Source organism: Hemicordylus capensis, chromosome 2 (genome assembly GCF_027244095.1).
Source record: "Hemicordylus capensis ecotype Gifberg chromosome 2, rHemCap1.1.pri, whole genome shotgun sequence".
NCBI lineage: Eukaryota > Metazoa > Chordata > Lepidosauria > Squamata > Cordylidae > Hemicordylus > Hemicordylus capensis.
This window is the reverse complement of record NC_069658.1, coordinates 106,539,661-106,556,790: the sequence shown is the minus strand read 5'-3', so window position 1 is coordinate 106,556,790 and position 17,130 is coordinate 106,539,661. Positions and strand designations below refer to the sequence as shown.

The window sequence follows — 17,130 nt, the reverse complement described above, 5'->3', positions numbered from 1 at the left end:
TGTGGGGAGGGCTGGTTGGTTTTGAATCTTGAGCACCTATTTGCAGGTAGCACCTGCATATACAGGTCTCACACCGCTTGAAAATAACATGATGATGATGATGGTGATGGTGATGATGATGATGATGATGATGATGTATTTGGCCACACACAGAGCCTACTAGTTTTCTTTGTTCTCCCAAATATGCACAGAAAGTACATAATTAAAAAACAAACACAAGCCTTATTCCTCCCTATCTCATAATATAAACATTTCTGGGATATGTCCTTGGGCTACAATCCTATATACATAGCAGTTACTTGGGAGTAAGCCCCCATGAGTTCATAGGAACATAGGAAGCTGCCATATACTGAGTCAGACCACTGGTCTATCTAGCTCAGTATTGTCTTCACAGACTGGCAGTGGCTTCTCCAATCTTCACAGACTGGCAGGCAGTTTCCAATCTTTCTCAGCCCTAACTTGGTGATGCCAGGGAGGGAACTTAGAACCTAGATGCTCTTCTCAGAGCGGTTCTATCCCCTGAGGGGAATATCTTACAGTGCTCACACTTCTAGCCTCCCATTCATTTGCAACCAGGGTGGACCCTGCTTAGCTAAGGGGACAAGTCATGCTTGCTACCACAAGACCAGCTCTCCTCATTAAAGCCCTCCTTCCAACTGTGCAAGCCGGATATCCACGGCTTTAATGAAGCCCTCCTTCATTAAAGCTTTACTTGGAATAAACTTTATAGAATTGGCTGCAGTTCTATGCAATACTTACTTGAGAGAATCCTTTATCAGATTTAAAAATCAAACCAATTAAATGACAAACCTGTCCCAAAACTTATGCTGAGGACTTATTCCAATATGAACACTCACAAAACAACAAGACGGGCAATGCACTTAATAACCAACCAACAGCAAACAAAAACTGGCATAAGGAATATAGACTGGTGAAGTTAATGACTATTCTAGACTGGTCTGCTTTCCAAGCTGTGCCTGTTAGGCTGCCCACGATGAGAAAGCAATAACTTCAGAATTCTTAAAAAATAAAAACATATTCTGCATTAAACACACACACATTTCAAATAGACGTTTGAAGCTGTCCAATTAGAATTTTCAGTTAAAATGCCTTGTTTTATTTGGAAGCTATAACCCCACTTCCTCTCTTTCACCCTCAAGAGAGGTGACTGAGTAAGAGAAAATAAAGGAGCTAGCATGAGGCTTTTCTTAAAGTCCCAGAAGAAAAGAGAAGGCAGGGATTTGCTTGCTTGTTTGCCAGTTTTTCAGTCCACCATATCTCTCACTTCCCCTCCTCATTTTCCAGATCTCTGAATGTTGCCAATATTTGCTAGTGACATTTTTAAAAGGGAAGGAAAAGAAGAGAGTTCCCACCAAAGGCTGGAGAAATCCAATGCCTTCTGAGGGCTTGGTCAGGGTGCTGAGTGAGGACAAAAGAGCTGGCCTCCCTCTGGAGAAGGGAGGCTGATATCCAGGGCTCCTAGCTGTTCTGAACTCTATTTGCTTGCAGACTAAGTGCTCCCATTTTGCATACAGATCTCGAGAGAGTCTGCTCTGCCTGCCTAGAAGAACTTTGATAAATCAGATGACTGGGCTGGCCTTGTTTGCTGGCTATTGGTCAGAATATATGCCTGTAAGCTATTCTGACTTCTGATTGGTTAGGGGCTGGGCTAGCTCCTGTGCACCATTAGGGAGCCAGCATAGTGTAGTGGTTAGAGTGTTGGACTAGGACCAGGAAGACCTGAGTTCGAATCCCCATTCAACCATGAAACTCACTGGGTGATTCTGGGCTAGTCATGTATTTCTCAGCCTAACTTACCTCACAGAGTTGCTGTGAGGATGCAAATAACCATGTATACAAATAACTGCTCTGAGCTCCTCAGAGGAAAAGCGGGATATAAGTGTAAAAATAAAATACATGGAATAAATAAATAAATACAAAAAGAAAACAAGGAAAGTGACATGCTTATTGGTGCTAGGACACTAAATATGCAATTTGGATAGTGAGTATGGTAATTACTTCATTTGGGGTCAACAGATCCCACTGAACACCTTAATGGGGAGGAAATGGCTTTAGAAAGGAGTTTATAAAGATAGACACACAGAGGGAAATACAGAGTTAAAGAGATGGTCTGTTTGGTGCAGGGGCATAGGGAGCTTGGCCACGGCTGGAGGACCTCCAGCAGCTCCCCCACCCCCTGCATCTGATGTCAGACACAAGGCGGTGGGGCCGATGCCAAGGACGGGGCCCGTCAGCCCCAACAGAGCTTCCCTTCCCCAGTCAGCGGTTCATGGACTCAATGACTGGGAGCTCCTTTCCCTGACTTCTTGGGCCCCATTGTTGGGCTGGGCCCCACCCCTTGCATCTGATGTCAGGCACAGTGGGCGAGGCCAATTCCTGGGAGAGGGTCTATTCAGACCCCCTCCCATCCCTCCCCACTCAGCGTTTCATCGAAACACTGGCTGGCTGGGCTCCCCCCCAGCACAGCCAGCATTTCAGTGAAACTGAAATGCTGAAATGAGAGGGGGGTGACTTGTGCTCCCAGCTGGCGATTGCTTCCTTTGCCAGCAGGGAATGGGAGGGAGCAAGGTGGCGCTCTGGCCAATGGAGATGGGGTGCCTTGTTGCGTGGTCCCTATGCCTTTGGTTTCATGAGATAATGGGGAGCTAGTAAGAATTGCCAAGGAGGGGAGGCAACACCCCCTCTGCCTGAAATGAGGAGCCTCCTCTGGTCTAAGGTTTCAGATATGTAAAGATTTCCTTATGGACTAGATTCTGCAAATTTCTTAATCATAACAAGTTATATGGAAAACAATAGTTTAATTTATAAAAATGCTGAAAATATACAGTTGTAGAATGTAGGACTTCACACATCTTGGGAAGTTGCCAATAACCATTCATGTAAAATGGATCTGATGGCAGCTACTCTTTCACAAATCAATATGTCCTGTAGAAGCCATAACATCCTACGCTCTTAGTAATATTATAAGTGTATGCAATTGTAATTACAGTTTGTGTCTTATAAGCCCTTTCAAATCCTTCTCTATAGATCTAAGAGTTCTCTCTCTTGCTCTAAATGGGCTGAATTTGATTGACCAGGGTACAATGTTACATGGCAGAACTTTCTGTCACCTTGGATCTCAAGATCATTTTTTGGCCATTTACAATCCAGACCTGCATTCCAAAGGGCCATGATATAAGGCCTCAATGTACTGTACAATAGGGCTTCTGATGCCTTTCTTCTGAAGGAAGTCCCCCATGAAGCCTAACAACCCACCCAACAAACAGATCCTGACACTCAGGATATCTTTCGCAGTGGCTTCCAATACAGTCAGAAGAGGGAGAAAAGTGTGACATTCCCAAAAGATGTTGGGAGTATTTGCATGTATCTAAAACATCTTCTTTGGATTACACTCTAGGACTCTTATTTGGAAACAGGGGCTGTGAAAATATATATCACTTTTTAGCATAAATACAGTAATATGCCTTTTGTGAAATTTTAGAAATTTTACAAGCTTTAACTACTGCTACGGATTTCTAGATAGTAAGGCTCTTCTCACGAGAAGCCTAACCCAGGCTGGACTGTCTTAGCCTGGAAGGCTGTTCGTGAGAAGAGCCTCATTATCTAGAACAATCCTGGTGCTACCTGTCCGCCTGACCCAGCTTTTTACCAAGATATGGGCACAAGTGTGCCCTTAACCTCAGCGTCAGTGTTGTGTGGGGGCTCAGGCTGCTTGCCTAAAGTGACGGTTTCATGGGGGTATCCCCCAATGCACTGCACTACTCGTGCGGTGCATTGTGGGATTCATGAAAGCTCGGTCGATGTGTCCCAGCCTTCACGTATCCCACAATGCACTGCATGACGCTGGAGATCTGCGGATCATCTGTGAGTGCGGTCCGCACTCACAGCAGCTTTTCCTGGATTGTTGTGGGGGAAGGTAAGTTCTGCACAACCCCGCCCACCCACCCACCACACCTCCCAGTCTAGCCTTAGTAACTCATGAATGAGCAGTGTCAAGCATTTTCCTTTCCAAATAATAGGAAGGAGACTAGAATTCCAGAGAGTGACCAAGAGTTATCCCAAAGCATATCGAAGCCAAAATGAAAAGTCTTGCACCTTTCAGAGGTGACACGGATTCTTTCATCATTGGAAGAATTGAATCTATCATCTTTCTCTCTGAAATATTCTTCTATGCATTGTTCTTCAAAATCATGAACTTTCTTTAGTTCATCATCTGTTATAAAAAGTTCTGTAAGAGATAGGAGGCAATGACAAAGTAGCAGTTAAAAGCAATTAATTATCTATTATCACAAGGTTTCATAAAGCACTGCCAATGCTGAGGCTTTAAAATGGCATATATAAAATTACCTGAGGACCATTTCAGTCATTTCCAGATATGAAGCCTCAAACATGTATCTTCATGCATGATACGATGGCTTTCATGGTAATGTCAGAATTGTGAAAAGCTGATGTCCTTTTGACATCCCCAGATAAGTTTAGGTTGTGTTTTTTGGGGACATGCCACTACATTCTCCTCTTCCTGTCGCTGTCTTCATGCTGAGAAACAGGAGCGACAGAGACAGGAGAGCGGACATGTTGTGCCCAGGGAGCAGGGTGTGTGTGAGTGAGCAAGTGGCAGAGGCTCTGTACTCATGATTACTGCTGCACACACGGCTCCTCCAAATAGTGATCTATTCCAATTTCAGGACATATTACAATCAGAGAAATCCAGACGACATTCCGGGTCATGACATAACACTCTTGGTGCCATCTGCTGGCAATTGTTGGCAATTTGTAGAAAAGCAGTGTGTTTTTCAAGTTAGAATCAATGTAGTTTCAAAAGACACAGTTTTGTCACAGATTGCCAGCAACTGGTACTAAGCAAGTTACGTGACAATGTTGAAAATCAGAATTTCTTATTTTATCTCCTGTTGTAATTTGTACTGAAATTGGAATATGTCACCTGAGGCTGCAGTGGCAGTCATTCTGCCAGCCCTCAGACTCAGCCACTTCCTTCTTCACGCTTCCCTCCTAGTCCTTGTCACCACCCTTACATGCACACCTCTGCTTCCTTCTCCCCTGGTAGTGCAGGGGCTTAGTGCAAAAATATTTCACTTCCAGCTACCAGTGCCCTATTTTATGTAGATGTTGTATGCATATGGAAGTTCACAAATCCACAGGGAGTCACGCTTTCTCTCACATACCCAGTGGCCTGTAGGGCCGCCTTCCAAAATAGCCCCAGAATGTTATTGTGAAAGTCCCTCAGTAGGCTGTAGAGCCTAAATACAACACTTCTGCATGGTGGAAAATGTAGAATCTGATCTGATACAACCAGACCTGACAGAGAAATTGTTGGAAAGGCCAACATGCCTGCCCCATCCCCAAAATTGTTGACTGGTCAGAATTCCTGACATTTTTTCTAACAGTCTGTGGGTGGTGTGGGTGGTTTTGAGGGGCTGCATGTTAGAAATTGGGGGATGAGGAAAGCAGGGAAACCCACCATGAGGAAATCACAGGAGCATAGGGTCACCCAAGGGGGTTTACCTTGCTCCCCCATCCCATCAGTTTCCAGGGTGCTACACTTCAATCCAACCCCCTGGAGCTTTTTCAGACAGTGCTTTCAGCTCTCTGCATATCCCACAAGGGAAGGCACTTTGAACAGGTATCGTGACAGCTTCCTATTTGCATCTCAAATGCTTGCATCTCAAAAGCAAACAGTCTAGTTAAGAAGATAAGCCTTTCTTTAACTGGCTTGAATGAGAAGAACTTGCTTTTAAAACTAATCAGCATTTAGTAGAGTACCTGCCTAAAGCGTTAGACGGAATGCCTTTTCCCTGTTAAGATTTGGAACTGACTTGCATTATATTCTTGGTATGACAAAATCATTGTATTAGTTAAGGGAACGTTTTGCTAGAACTAGAGATGTGGGGATTGTTTTGATTTGTTGCTAGGCAGTAGTAGAGATAAGGCGGAGCTGGCCACTAGCCCAGACTAGGTGTTTACAATGTACTCAGAGCAGGACTGTCTTTTAGCTATTAACTGTTTCCAGTGAGGCTGAAGGATTTTAATGCTGTTGAGAACTTACATTGCAATGAATAAATAATTTGCTTAAATGTTTGCGTGTTGACTTGCTGTATGTAATCATAGCTTCAATAAAACCCTTTTAGATTATAATCTGTGTGGAACGCCTCTTGTCTCCCTCTTTCCCCAAATGCACGTGATATCATGGGTAAAAAATCTGAAGTAGCCTGATTGGCGACAGTGTGTTAGTGACAGCCAAGCTGCTCACAACACATGTAGCGCTACCACATAAGCCTTCAAATGAGTCCTATGCTGCATCCTGTCAAATTTCAGCCAGGTTCTCTTTCACTTGCATTCCAGTAGCCTACCCAGCCGCTTCAGCCCTCGCAGCTCCTTGGTATACCAAGGGGCCATTCTTGAAGCAGCTTGGGAGAGATGCTTAGGAGCAATCATGTCTACTGCCCTGGTGATTTCCCTATTCCAGGTTCTCACCAGGGCATCGACAGAATCACTGGCCACACCAACTTCAAAAGCCTCCAAGGCCTTTTGGAAATCTTCTGGGTCTAGCAGCCTTTTTGGGCAGTCCATCTTAATAGGTCCATCACCTCTGCAAGGGTGGGATGTGGCTGAGAAACCAACCTTAACCAGGGAATGGTCCACCCATGACAGTGGCAAAACCACTGGATCCCCCACCCATGAACAAAAGACCAAATTGAGTGTGTGGATGGCAACAAGAGTTGGTTCAGAAACTAATTGGGATAAGCCCATAGTTGTCATAGCCACTATAAACTCCTGAGCTGCACCAGCACTTTGGGAATGAACTGTACACACAGCCCTTTGGGAATGAACTGTGACTTATAGTAATGCATCAGACAGCAATCCATCAGGTGTATCTGTAGGAAGTGATTGTGGCTAGATTGGAAACCTATTAAATGTCTGACTGGACATTTACTGTGCCTTGTAGAGATGCATCAGGCAGAAATCCATTAGGTGGGCTGTACCCATTGAATTTCTGCCTAGATGCATTGCTACCCAGCCCAATGTCCAGTGGAAAAGCGAAAACAAGGTGTAGGTCATAAAGCCTAACTCCTAAAATAGCATAATATATGAGACTGTACAAAGTCTTTACAGAATATATGGTATGGAAGTTAGATGGGTGCCTTAACTTGCAATTTGCAACACTAGTGAGAACTGAAAGCATTTAACGCTCATCTGAAACAGGAGGTTTTTAGTTTACTACTACCAGAACAAATATTTAGTTTGCTGACTTTGATACTGTTTGGTGTGTGTGTGTGTGTGTGTGAGTGTTTGTGTGTTTAAAGAAAGAGACATATTGCTTATAGTGTGTCCTACAGGCAATATGACTTTTTGGACCTCTTTGGCACATGAATGGCATTAAAAATACTATGCATCAAGTCAGAATTGGAAGAAAAAACCTATTGGGGATTATTGGTGGCCACCTGAGGAGGCTGAAGAGAGGCACATTTACAACATTTAGGTTCTACAGCCTGCTGAGGGACTTTCACAATAACATTGCGGAGAAATGTTAGAAAGTGCCCCCTACAGGCCACTACATATGTTAGAGAGCATGTCTCCCAGAGGATTTGCAAACTTCCATATGCATACAACATCCACCTGAAATATGGCACTGGTAGCTGGCTCCATCCCCTGAGGGGAATATCTTACAGTGCTCACACTTTCCCATTCATATGCAACCAGGGTGGATCCTGCTTAGCTAAGGGGACATCATGCTTGCTACCACAAGGACAGCTCTCCTCCCATGCTGGGAGGGCAGACAAGGCAGAGCCGGTGAGGAGAGCAGAAGCAGCAATAGCAGGAGAGGCCTAGCACCTTGCCTTAGGTGCCCAGAGGACTTGGGCTCTGCTGCTAAGATCCTGTTCTCAACAGTGTTTGGGATACCTGCTAATTAACTTTCTCCCATTTCATTTTTAATGGCTGCTTTTAATGCAGTTTTATTGTTTACTGCAATGTGTTTATTGTATTTACTTGTGTTCTGTTGTTGTTAAGCTGCCCTGTGGATCCTGGTAGATGGGAAGGTAGCACACGTACAAATCAACATCAGAAAGGACCTTATCAGCTCCAGGTTTCTAAGACCCATTTTGTGTGTCACACTGGTGGAATGGTCGCCACTGCAATGCCAAGCTGCACAGGCGTCTCTCCACATGGTCAGCTGCTAGTAGCGTGTGTAGCAGTCACCAATACGTAGCCGGTCTCCTCATGACTCTGCTTCCCAGTATCTTTAATAATACTGTGCCTGTCATCTTGTGTGAATGGTCTAGTTGCAACCTTTAGCTCCTCTCCAAACTCGCAGAGCTAGGCAAATAAATCTAAATAAGTCTCCCACACACTTTCCCACATGTGCCAAAGAGAAACTGCAAGAAACTTACTCAGCCCATAATCTGCCTCATCTGGGTCACTTTCATGTTTCCGCCATCTACAGCATATGTGTTGAAATATCATAGTCATGTGACTGAAGATGATTAGTGGAGGGGGCAAGACTGGTCTTTCATGGAATGTCATAATAAGCTGATACCTCTGAAACTTCCATACTTGGTTAGATATAGACTTAACTTCAAAAAACGTGTTGCTAAAACAAGAAGAGAAGAAAGAGGTCTCAGATAAACACAACTACCGCCTAAGGTTTTGTATGCAATATTAGGGCCATTCTATACATTACAAGGCAAACCTGGGTATACAGTATATTTGACAAGGAGCCACAGCAAACCTTGGCTATACAACCTCAAACAGGTATGCAGCATGTACTTGCATGATACCTGTGTTTTGAAATATGTGTTGCCCCATTCACATATTACATTTTTCATTTTAGACTTAAATATTAGAGGTAGATTTTAAAAAGTGACATGAGAAGTAGCAATTGCACTAAGGCATAAGAACCAGAAACACAATAAGATAAGAGTAGATAAAACTTCTCAAATATAAGTGCTGCATCATCCATTCAAAAACCCCCCACACAAAACCACATTTGTTTTGTTAACTCTGACTAGGTTCTTATGTTATCTTGGTGGAAAGAAACTGTAGTAGCACTGCAATGATCCCATGAGCAGGCTTGAGGGTGGGCAGTGAAGAAGGCTAGAGCAGCTTACTTTACCCACAGATGATCTTGCAGGGTTTATTTTATTTTATTTTATTTTATTTTATTTTATGTTTACACTTCTATCCCACTCTTCCTACGAGGAGCTCAGAGCTGTGTACATGGTTATTTTTATCCTCACAACAGCCCTGTGAGGTAGGTTAGGTTGAGAGATACAGGACTGGCACCCAGTGAGTTTCATGGTTGAATAGGGATACGAACTTGGGTTGTCCCGGTCTTAGTCCAACACTCTAAGTTGCAGAGCTGCTGCTGCCCCAGACAGTGTGTTGGTTCGGGAGCTGGGATGCGTCGCCCCAGCCCCCAAGAGGCTGGGAGCCCACTCCTGTGTCAGCACCGGCTGGGAGGAGCCATGCCGACACATGAGCAGTTAGCCTGAGTAACGTAGGCTAACCGGTGGGCTTTGAAGGCAGGTTTGTCGCTGAGGGGCTCCCAGTGGTTCTCATGGGCAGCCAAGCCCGGGCATAGCTATTCGTGAAAACAGCCTCTATTCTTGTCCTTCCCATGCCAAGATGGCAACACGAGAAGTTCCAGCCCACACAGGCGGAGTCCACATGATGTGTCCCCTAATGCCAGCATTAACCTCTGGAAAACTGGGTCAATGTTGACATAGGGAGGAGTTACAGCTTGAACTTCTAATGATGTGTTGGTGGTATGGGGAGATGTGTGCTTCTGTGGCTCCAATGCCACTGAGATAATGGGAGAGTTCAGTCTAATCTTAAATTTCAACCTAACATCTGTTGGGAATGATACACTGGGTTCAGTGAAAGAATGAGCAAAGCAACAGTTTTTAAGAGATCAATTTATATTCCAGTCCACAAAAAGATGACATTAATGGGAGAACAACTTGGCTCACTATGAGCCTCTGGACATGATGGTGAGTTGAGAGCCAGACAAGACTTCTGTCAAAGCATCAGAATCAGGAGAGGCAGGCCATACAGAATTGGACCTCCTTACCTAGCCTTCCCAAATGCTCCTTTCTAAACTTCTTTCTGAACTCCACCATAAAAACTTTGTACACTGGAAACAAATGTTTTAAGGTCAAGCTCAATCGGACACAGGAGTCACATAGAATGTCTTCCAAGGTTTTCTTCAGGGCAATCTCAGAGGGGCTCGGAATCTGATCAGAGAAGTGGCACAGGGAGAGGAGTTATGTTATCCTTTTCCTACAAGCTCGGCCACTGTTCTGATCAATATTGTCATTATTATTATTTATTTACACAGTCAGACAGGTGTTATTGACTGGTTTGTTTTATCCAGACATCGAGTCCTTCCCAAGGACCTTCCCAAGGTTTTTGTTGTTGTTATTATTATTATTTAGATTTCTATACCACCCTTCCAAAAATGGCTCAGGGCGGTTTACACAGAGAAATAACAAACAAATAAGACAAGCTACTTGCTGGGAAAAAGATACCTGCAGCTGCAGGGGTTACAGGGAGGATGGAGATTCTGATCAGAAAAACTGCCTGTGTGGAAGCGGTTGAACACCCCCTCCCACTGCTCTTTGAGGAAGGGAGGGAAACACAATGCTGGGAGACAATGTAGCTTCATTAAAGTTAAAAAATTAAAAAATAAAAAATTTTATTCATTAAACTTCATTAAAGTTAAAAAATAAAATAAAATAAAATAAAATTAGGAGTGTGTAATATGTTTCCCATGCCATGTTGAGTTTCGCACTGATGGAGAAGGGTATCTTCTCCCAGAGGGCTACTGTCTGAAATGGTCAACAGTAAAGGTAATTCCATTTTTACCTTTCTGTGAGTTTATGTTCTTTTGGGTGAATGCATAACAAATTCAAGTTGCTAATCATGTGAATGTACCATCACAATTATAACCCCATTGAACTATTTCTGTACCCAAGTGTCTAGTACCACTACCCACAATAGTTACTATAAGTACTGACATTTTTTTAAAATAGCCACACAGATAGAAAGATGAAACTCACTTAAAAACAGCAATGAGCAAGTTCACCAGAAGAATGTTTGCAACCAAGAGGTAACAAGCCATGATGGCAGGAACGATCCATGCTCCTGTTTTGCAGGGAGGCAGCTGGATTATTTTACCATCCTCTCTGGTTTCATTTTGACCACAAGGAGCTGAGAATAGACAGGGAAGGAGGGGAATGAAAATGAATCCTAATTTTCAAAACGTTTCACACAAGTTATTAAGTATTTAAGAACACAATTTATTTCAAAATCTTAAAAACCACTGGGTGATTATTTCATCCCCTATTCCCACCCTACAAGATATTTTATATTACAGACAAAAGCACTCTGTAAATCTACCACAGTATACCTAGTTCTGCAGTTGCTGAAAGTTGTTCTTTAAGTGGGTTCTTTAAATCATGTTGAGCAACATAAAAAAGTCTTTAGAATGAGTCTCTCATTCTACCTTTTCCTAGTTTTTTACTGCATGCTTTCAAAATGCATTCAGTAATTATGGATATGAGCTTATTAAAACCCTTATGCTAAATGTTATGTGGCACTATAAATACAAATGTGGCTCTTTGCTAACAGGTAGATGGTTCCCTGGTATTCATCAGACAAGTCTAGAACAAGAGAATTCTAGTCTAGATCAGTAAAAGTGTGCAAGAATACAATACACAGAAGGATCACAGGGTTGTATTTTCAGCACATTCTATTAAGAACTTGATAATATGCTGAGGTAGATGGTGGGAGGAGTGTGGAGGGGAGAACAAGAACATATTTTAAAGTATAAGATATGTTACAAGGCAAAATGGCAGTCAGCGGCTTTTATTTTGTATCACTGTCTTTTTTTAGAGTGGGGAAAAGAAAATATGGTACATCGTTCAACTCACTGCTGTCTTTTAGCAAAGTATCCTCACAGTTATGGGTGTTGTCAGCTGTGTTGTAGCTTAAGAACTTCTTCCATTACATTTGCACAAGGGGGAGGGGTTGGATTTTGCCAATCCTCCTTTCTCTCCACAGCATGTGTGCTCCTAAAAATCTGTTCCAAAGGACTAACCCTGCCCCCACCCGCGAGTAGATTTTAGAGGCAGCAAGGGCCTGCAGAGGAAAGGGGGAGCAGGGGAATCAGCAAAAATCACTTCACTCCTTGTGTGAACAGAACTTCTGTTTGTAGGTTCTTCAAATGCAACTCATAATAACTTGGAGTGATGTTAACTGAGCAAAGAGGCACCTTTTTAAAAGTGGTGATTTTCTTTATTTAGCAGGGAGGGAGCAAATGGTCCTATCCATCCGCAGCACAGCATCCCTCCAGTGGCTGATACTGCTGTCTATTTTATGTTTTTTTTTTAGATTGCAAGCCCTTTGGGGACAGGGATCCACCTTTACTTTTATTTGTCTATGTAAACTGCTTTGGGAACTTCTGTTGAAAAGCAGTATATAAATAAAATATTCATCATCGTGATGACAACTCTTTGCAAGTCGTCAGTGGAGCAGTAGTTACAACAGTCCATCACAGTTACAGAATGACAAAATCATAAAATTGTTTGGGTAGTAATGACTGGAAATCATCTAGACCAATTTATTTCTTTCAGGTACATTCCTCCATATAAGAAACCTTTCACTAGTAATCCAGTCATATAGTCCAAATATAGAAAATTAATGAGTAAGGAGACCAATGCCTAAGAAACTTATAAGACAAGAAATATATTTGGTAAAATACCCCAGTTCTCTTGCTTAATCCATGTTTAGACTAAAAACTCTGGTCCTTTGTTTAATCGGTGTCTTTGGTTCAGACCTGAATATAAAGAGGAATGTTGGCAGGTACAGTTTGTCATATATCACATTGCTGAAGAGATGAGGAAAAATTGCGTCTCCTGAAATAAGTTCTTCCTCCAAACTATTAAAGGTGCTGGAGACTCTGTTGCTTTTGATCACCCTATCTCTCTATAGAGAAAATTGACTGGTACAGATATAGGCTTATAGAAAGGCATAGGTGGAGGCAACCCCAAGGAACTGAATACCCAATAGACCGAAGAGGAGATAGGGAGGCAAGGATCAGATGACTACTTATCCTTAGAGATGATTGGATTGTTATTGGTTTAACTGCAGAGTATTCTAGTCAATTTCCATAATAAAGACTCTGATTTGATTATTGTTCCTAGACCTCCAGAGTACCTAAAGTCAGCCTTGCATCATAATGCTAGACTATTACACTTATTTTAGGAATTTGCTGATTTTGCCTCTTTGAGTCAATTTACTCTAAAACATCTAACGTGTGTTCTTGGCACCATAAGGCGGTTCACCTGCTGCATTCATATGGCTTTTCTGAAATCTGTTTCAGTCAGACTTGGAGGGCAGCTGCTTAACAGGAGTTTAAAATTAGACTTGGAAATATATAGTCCCAATGGAACTTGACATCTTTGAACAGAATCACAACTGCTTCTTTGTGCAGCATGATCAAATATAAACATGAATTGGAAGATTTCTTGATCAAAATGGATAAATTCCCCCTGAGAAAAGCCTTTTCTATGCTCAGATGTCAGCTAATGACAGCTTTTGCACTGGAGGTTAGATACTGAAATGTTCTGCGGGGTTTTGTATTTGTGGAAACAACCAGGTTCAAGATTTGTTACATTTGTTGTAGCTAAAGCTGAAATAAATACACCGATACTGAACACCAAACTACACATTACATTAAGCCCATCATTAAGACAGACTTCACTGGAAATGTCCCTTTTAAAATAAATACCAGCTGTGAGTGTGTGTGGGAAGGAATCCAGCTCAAGACTTCAGGAGGGGATTGATTATTTCCCTCTGCATTATTTTCCCACTGAAAATTGCCTCTCCATTCTCAAAATGGCAAATAGCCATCTTTGGGGGGCAAAGACATGGCATGGGGGTGAAGCATTAATCTCCTCCCCACATGGTACAATCCCAGGTTGGACTGGGCCCCATGTCTGCTATTTGTGAAAAAAGGCACTTCAAATCCACTTCCAGTGTTAAACCCATCTCTTAATGATAGGCTTACCAGAACTAAGTTAATGTTGGGCCTTCTCGTGGGTGGGCCTAATTGCTCATCCAGTTGGTGGGGGCAAGAAGATGGAGGCAATACAGCTCCTGGGTACAGGCAAAGTTAGCTGGCACCCTACACAGTTGCCAGGGAGAGCCAAGACACCCAGGAAGCCACAAACTGTGGATGGGCCAGCATGGCCCAACAGGTTGCTTCCTGGTGGCGAAGAGAAGAAGGCAGGGCCTCAACAGCTGGCAAGACAGGCAACTGCTGAAGGAGGGAGGATGCAGGCAGTTACACTGGAGAGGGTGGAGTCAGGAGAGGGTGGTTGGGATCAGTGTTCCCTCTAAGGCGTGCACGCGCTTACACATTTTTTTATGTCCACTCAGTTAATTTTAGATCCTGCTCAGGTTGAGTCAGGAAGGTCCCGCTCTGAATGAATGTGCGCCCACACTGCCTTGATCCTGCCACCCAGAACAGAACTCATTCTGCACACAGATGAAAAAAAATTAGAGAGAACACTGGTTGGGATTGCCCTGATTGCAGGGCTTTATTTAAGGTTTGGATGGCCAGGGATGAGGAGGTCTGGAGAGATGGGAGTGATTTGGACCTAGAGTCTCCCGGTGAGGAACAGTCTTACCACTCTCCCTGACAGCTGGTAGAGGAATAGGGTGACAATTAACCCCTCACCAGCATTTCTGAGGCTACTTCCACAGCCTATGAACAGGATCAGAGGAAGGGAGGCGGTTGGATACTGTGATCCCAAGCCAGTGCATGACAGTTAGCCCTTACTGGATTTTTTCCAGTTTTACAAGCAAACTCAGAATAAAGTAACACCATGCAACTAACTCTCCACTGAAGATATGTGATAGCATCTGTCCAAATAATGCCACATCTTCACAGTAAATAAATTCTTTCCAATGTACAAAAGTCTGTGGTGTGTGTGTGTGTGTGTGTAAATATTGCCAATTTTTATTAACCTTTCCAATGCAGGAAGGAAGAAATTCGTTTTCTCTGTGGAATAAGTTGAAAGAGGGTGATTCTTCAAACATTCTATTTGCATATTTCTTCAATTAGCTGCCTATTTCAGCTTTGCTTCAGTGTTCCAAACTGCAGTTTCATTTTAGGAATCAAAAGTCTGGTCTCATGATTAGCTAAGTAAACCATGAAAAGTGCTTTGCTTCTTCAACCTTCAAATTAGCAGAATCTGAGGATGTGCTGTACTTCACAAGACATGCTCTCAGAATAAAGCTTTCTGAATGCACTAGGACAAAAAAGTCTGGTTGTGAGATATGAAGTAGGGATTCAGTTAGGCCATTGGTTCCCAAACATCTGACAGCTGCGGCACCCTTGTTTTTCTGAATTAAAATCTGAGGCAAGAGTCACTCTTCCACCCAGAGAATTTAACGATTCGAGTTTAAGCTTTGGCGGAATCCCAACCCATGTTTCTGCCTATCAGTGTTGTGGAGAGTGTCTCTGCCAGGGGCCAGTAGCTTGGTGACATCTGGCTCAGGAACAAGTGAAAGATCCAGTCACACACCCAGTGCAAGAACTAGCTGAAATCAGGCTAGAAGAGTAAATCATGCATGGACAAGGAAGGTAACCTCATCTGTGCCTGGGCTCCTGGAGCTCAGAGAAGACTTTGTTTTTAAAAAATCAATCTATTTTTCTGGCACCAAGCAGTTCTCTCATGGAACTATGGAGAGCCCCATCCCACAGTTATAACTGAATTGAATTAGGAATGTCGAACAACAAACAACAAAGCAATTAACACAGTAAGGTGGCTGAATCCAAGGTTTTGCTATTTTTTTCCTTAAAGCCACGTGAAGCAAATTCAAAGATTTATCAAAAGACCACTTTAAGTCATAGAACATATAGGGATCTTGCACATGGTCATCTGTGGGTAGTTTGGGGTAGGTAAGTGCCCTAACCCTGATGCCCACACATGACTAGAGCCTCCATTGGGCTCTCCTTACTTACCACCCAGACAATCACAGCTGGTGAGAACTGGGAAGAGGGAAAGTCTTTCGGGTATCAGGAGAGACCTCCCACAATGCACATGCTGCCAGCTGTAGGGAAAACCTCATTACACCTCAGCTTTACCCAGATTCAGACTAGCAGGGCTTGGTGTTCTTGCCCTGGTTCACATGAGCATGCAACCTTGGGTTATAGGCAGATAACCCAGGCTTAGATGCTCATGTGAAGAGGCTTGTAGAGTAGTAAAAATCTTGCCTATATTAATTCTTCCTTAAAAATAGATAAATTCCAATGTTTAATATATTAGTTTGGATCCAAAGGTTTCCTTCCTCCAAAGGAAGGACACCTTCTTCTGGAATAGACACTCTTAACCTGGGGTCCACAGTCCACAGAGACAGTGCTGATTGAATAAGCAAATATTTTAAAAAGTGAATACAGGAAGCTTTGTGTATGTAGAGTTCTGCTCACATTTTACACTTTCTCTTCTTGTCTGCAGAAGTTCTGATGCCTGCATCTTTTATCTCCTGTTTTTATAGTCCTGTGTCATGGTCATTTTTTCTGTCTTCTTCTGGGTTGTTTTGGTAGAGTTCTCTGATTCCCTGCCTCTTCCCAGATCAGCTAATGAGAGCCAACAGCTGTAACCTACATTTATAAGCTCCAGGCCCAGAACATCCACAGAGATTAGGCCTAGGTCAATATTTCCATTTGGCCTCTTTCTACAGTACAGTTACAACAGTAATGGCACAGACAGTGTTCATTTATTTTTTTAAGTTGCCTTGTATGCAGGTTAATAAAAGTGAATTTGTAAATTACTAATCTAGAACTTGTGGTGAGAAAAAAAAAGAGTTGCAGGTCAGAAGGATGTTACCTATCACTTTAGCAGCATAAAGACGTTGCAGAGAATATAATTTTCTATTAAAAATTTGACTTCTGTAGCATAAGCAATGTAAAAGCAGCTGATGTTGGGACAATCTAAAATATTGGATTATATTGTTGAATAAGAATAATATGGATGAGCAAGCAATAATGGCCACAGTTCTGTAGCTATTTCCTTTGTTGCTTCT

At 42.8% G+C, this 17,130-nt stretch overlaps 1 protein-coding gene across 14 annotated transcripts in view; it reads right to left on the bottom strand.

Annotated features, from left to right (window-relative positions):
* Positions 1–17,130, bottom strand: part of TRPM3 (transient receptor potential cation channel subfamily M member 3) — a 598,368-nt gene that overhangs the window by 11,152 nt on the left and 570,086 nt on the right. For all 14 annotated transcript variants that reach the window (XM_053291345.1, XM_053291347.1, XM_053291350.1 and 11 more), the window contains 3 exons: positions 11,097–11,247; positions 8,430–8,629; positions 4,117–4,249 (listed from right to left, as the gene is read on the bottom strand). In XM_053291345.1, the coding sequence (XP_053147320.1) occupies positions 4,117–4,249; positions 8,430–8,629; positions 11,097–11,247 (484 nt within the window). The remainder of the gene's footprint in view (positions 1–4,116; positions 4,250–8,429; positions 8,630–11,096; positions 11,248–17,130) is intronic.